At 43.9% G+C, this 4,561-nt stretch overlaps 1 protein-coding gene across 1 annotated transcript; it reads left to right on the top strand.

The window, feature by feature from the left end:
• Positions 1-616: 616 nt before the first annotated feature.
• On the top strand, positions 617-3,893 carry LOC310926782 (angiopoietin-related protein 3-like; the record flags this gene model as incomplete). Its single annotated transcript, XM_083888969.1, has 7 exons — positions 617-1,117; positions 1,350-1,460; positions 1,830-1,947; positions 2,432-2,545; positions 2,630-2,725; positions 2,824-3,099; positions 3,682-3,893. The coding sequence occupies 7 exons, from the start codon at positions 617-619 to the stop codon at positions 3,891-3,893; spliced, it is 1,428 nt and encodes a 475-aa protein (XP_083745095.1).
• Positions 3,894-4,561: the final 668 nt, after the last annotated feature.

The following is a 4,561-nucleotide window of genomic DNA, read 5'->3' as shown; positions in this document are numbered from 1 at the left end:
GTTTCTGCAGAGTCGGTGGAACTAAGTCATGCTGCTTTTCCCTCTCATGATTAAGAGGCATTTTTTGTCTTCAGTGTCGATTTATTTGAGAATCCTGCAACGCACAAACCAAACCTCTTATTACATATTTATTCATCGATCCTATATGTAACCTGGGTCAGTAACAGAGAGTAGACCTTCATGCAGGTAACTAAAGTTCATGTTAAAAAAAAAAAAAATGCCTTTCTGTACTGGCTCATAAAAAAAATGGTCATATGACTTAAATAAAGCTGAGTTTGCACAATTTCTTCATACTGCTGCAGGGTGAGCAGACACCTTGCTCTCCTCTCAGTCAACACAGCCTAACAAATTCACTTTAGATGAGCAAAGAAAATGCAGAAAATATCAATAATATCAAAACTGTCCACTCAAATTTAAACGAGTTCAATCGACCAATCGGCAGGAGGGAAAACGCCACTGCATACAGATATCGATCACATGAGATTAATTAATAACCTGATAGTCGAGCGTGTCCTTATAAAACCCAGGACCTTTAGCCAGTGGCTCTTTGTCCAGTCACAGAGACAGAAGAGAGCTGCCGCTCATCCACACACAGCTGCTGAGGCAACAGAACAACATGAATATGAGACTCGTTCCTGTGTTTTTGGTCCTGTTTGCTGCTTGTGTCCCTGCTCTGTGCAGCAGAGACGAGGCTCTCGTCCCACAGCCTGGGGCTGAGACCCGGTCTCGCTTTGCTGCCCTGGATGACGTTCGTCTCCTGGCGAACGGCCTCCTCCAGCTGGGCCAGAGCCTGCGGGAGTTTGTGCAGAAGACCAAGGGCCAGATAAACGACATCCTGCAGAAGCTCAACATCTTCAACCACTCGTTCTACCAGCTGTCGGTGCTCGCCAGTGAGATCAAGGAGGAGGGCGAGGAGCTGAAGAAGACCACGGTGGTGCTGAAGGCCAACAACGAGGAGATCAAGGGCCTGTCTGCCGAGATCAACTCCAAGGTGGACAACATCCTGCACGAGAAGAGTCAACTGCAGAGCAAAGTGGAAGGTCTGGAGAGGAAGCTGAGCAGCCTCTCGCAGGGTCTGGTGACCAGCGAACAAGTGGCAGAGATCAACGGCCTGAGGGTGAGTGACCTGCTGTGGAAACATGGACTTGTTGTTTTGGATTTGGAATACTAGAGTTTAGACACTGTTGGGAATTACAAAACTGACTCATGTGTATTAAATGTATTAATTGGGATAGGGTTAGGGTTAGGGTTAATTTAATTAACCTTAACCCTAGTTTTCAAGAGGATCCAATACACTTTATATACAGAAGTAGTAGTTTAGTTTGACTATCCACTTCTTCCATTGCCAGGCTGTGATCCACAGTCAGGAGCAGAGCATCACTGAGCTGCTAAAGGCTGTGAGGGAACAGAGCAACCAGATCAACTACCAGAAAACCAAGATCAAGACTCTGGAAGAGAAGGTAGATGTTAGGGACTGTGTGAAAAGTATTTGGACCGAGTAGAGGAAAGGTCAAAGTTCTTTTAACTTCCGATATTTCATCAGCCGTGAGACTCAGACATCTTGTAGCCTATTCAATCAGGTTAAAACATTGACAGAGCTAATAAAATGTTAAATTACATATAATATATTAAGTAAATCATCTGCTTTTTGCTTCTTCTTTGTTTTTTTTGCCAGAGAAAGATGATTTTTGACACAGCTGACATGATTTAATGAACTCAGCCTGTGTCTCTGTGAAAAAAAACTACTTTAGTGACAGAGTGCAGAGTGTTTTCTATCATTCTTGGGATTATACGTGGACCCTGAAGAATCTCTCCTTCACTTTCCCCAGCTCACAGTCGACACATCAGCGCAGGAGACCGTTGAGAGGACGCCTGAAGTCTTTAACAGTGAACCTCTGACACTTAAGCCTTTTCAGACCTCAGGCTCTTCCAACGCCACGGAAATGAGTAAGAGGGATAATAAAAGATAAAGAAATGTTGAGAGTGATTTCAGCACTAAACTTTTTTTATTTTTTTTATTTTGCATGCCGTAACCGCTTTAGGTTTAGAGTCAGAGTCGGTGCTCATGCATTAAGAATGAGTTCAAAGCAATTTCCACCAATTTTCCGCCTCACTTTGGGTCACAGCAGGCAGCTGCCGAGCACAGCCGCAGATTCTGTGTTTATTTAATCATCCTGCCCACACTTTTCTGTTAATGCTGCTGGGATTAGCATCTCTGCTCCGGATCACCACTTTGTAGCTTAGTTCATAACAGTTTCAAGTTTGACATTTATTTTGTGGTTATACACTCTTACACTGCTATTACACTGTCAAATAGACTATATTTACCTGTAATTTACACTATTGAAAGTGGTACATTGAGTTATGAGCTTTTCTGCTGCTGAATTTTCCCTGGTGTGCGACTAATTAATTCCAACGTAATCCAATCTAGAGCTGCCGTCAGACTGCAGTGAGGTGTTTGTCAGAGGGGAGCGAGTGAGCGGCGTCTACGTCATCAGACCCAACGGATCAGAGCCCTTCATGGCCTATTGTGACATGAGCAAAGGTATTCTAAACCTCGCAGAAATAAAAAAAAAAGCGTTATACTTTTCCACATCACAGGCTCACAGTTTCATTTCTTTTCATCCAGATTATGGGGCAACGGTCATCCAGAGACGGAGGGATGGCTCTGTGAATTTTGATCAAACATGGGAGAAGTATGAACAAGGCTTTGGAGATTCCCAAGGTATACGACTCACTCAACCCAACTGATGTTGTCGTGTTATAATCTGAAAATGTAATCCTAAATGACGTCTCTTTCGCTGCATTTGCCGATCAAACCAGGAGAGTTTTGGCTGGGTCTCCGGAAGATCCACTCTCTCACCGCTCAGGGCGACTCTGTCCTTCACGTCCAGCTGGAGGACTGGAAGCAAAGCAACTACTTCATGGAATATAGATTTTACCTCGATGGTCCGGAGAGCAACTACACCATTAACGTGACACATTTGTCTGGAGATTTGTCCGGAGACCCCATGAGCAACCACACAGGCATGATGTTCTCGACGAAGGACAGGGACAATGACAAGCACGTGGACGTCAACTGTGCCCACAACCACACAGGTACAGCTCATAATTTTTAGTTTTTAAAGGAGAGATATTATGCAAAATCAACTTTTAAATCATTTTAATCCTTATATTAGGGACTCTGGAGGTCCTATGAGTAGGCATAGTATGAAAAAATGACTCAGTCATGTTTTTGTGGTCCACCTCAGTCTAAGTACAGGAGATAAAACGTGACGTTGACTTCCGCACTCATTGCTACGTCACAATGAGACATTCCAGGAATTGTTTTCTCACAGAGCTCCGCTTTGTCCCTAAAAAAACCGCGAGAGAACGCGAGAGTGCAGGCACAGTGCAGCACAGAGTTCTACACAAACTTCCAGCCTCAGAGAATTTCCTGTGTCTCATTTGCATTTAAAGAGACAGGCACTCAAAAGCGAGCGTTCTGAACAGGGCTGTTTTGGCAGAGTGATTGAACTGCTGTGGTGCTTCATCCTTAAGCATGTCACAGACATGTTCATTAGGACACCAGAGGTCTACGATAACTTGTAGAAATATGGTATAATGTAAGTCCATAATAAGTCACTGTGATGTTGTCTCACACCATCGGCTGTACAAACATGTCATGTCTCCCTTCTTCAGGTGGATGGTGGTTCAGTGCCTGTGGAGACATCAACCTGAATGGCAGATATTTCCTCATTAGGCCAAAGGGACAGTCACAGCGCAGGAGAGGAGTTCAATGGAAGTCTCCCAGGAAAGCGTCCTCCTCCTTCAAGCTTACTCAGATCTCAGTCCACCCCATGGCTCCAGTATCAGCCTCTTCTGCTTCATCCCATGCAGATGTCTTTCTTTGATCCGCGCAGCACCAGCGGACTCCAGTGGGAAACTCATAACAAGCAGCAAAGAGTGTCCCCTGCAGGAGAGCCTTAGCAGTGCTTCTTTTGGAGGTTTGGAGGCTTGAGAAAACCACGTATCTTTACTAAGTCACAATATGTCAAATGGTATAGATGGGGAACACAAACGGGAAGCCATTATGTATTATGAGCAGTTTACATATTGGGTCACATTGACTCGGAGTGCTGCAGTGGTTCCGACCACAGCAGGGCGCCATCCACATAGAGTCACAAGATACTAGATCTAAAGGCTCCATGAGCAAAACATGAAAGCCTGCATAATTCAGATTCTTCTTTGAAAGGTCGGACACATTTAACCCCTTTGTCGTCTAGAAGTGATTCAAATCTGAAATGTTAGCACATGTGCTTATGGTTTAACAACTGCAGTGGACAAATGGTCCCAGACAGACTGTGTTTACTCCGAAGGGGCCAAAGTCAACAAAACCAAGGGCCCACAGTTATAGGTAACAGTCGACTTTACTTCACAAGCTCAATTTTTAATATATTTGCTGCGTTTTATTTAACTTAAATTTATAAAAGTAGGACACTGACCTCTCATCATGCTAATATTCATTTCTGTACATATTTTTGATTAGAAATTAGGACATGTTTTACCTTGATCACATGAC

Source organism: Microchirus variegatus, assembly GCF_963457635.1.
Source record: "Microchirus variegatus genome assembly, chromosome: 5".
In the NCBI taxonomy this organism is placed as follows: domain Eukaryota; kingdom Metazoa; phylum Chordata; class Actinopteri; order Pleuronectiformes; family Soleidae; genus Microchirus; species Microchirus variegatus.
The sequence above is the reverse complement of the archived record's forward strand: the minus strand, read 5'-3'. Positions and strand labels throughout refer to the sequence as shown.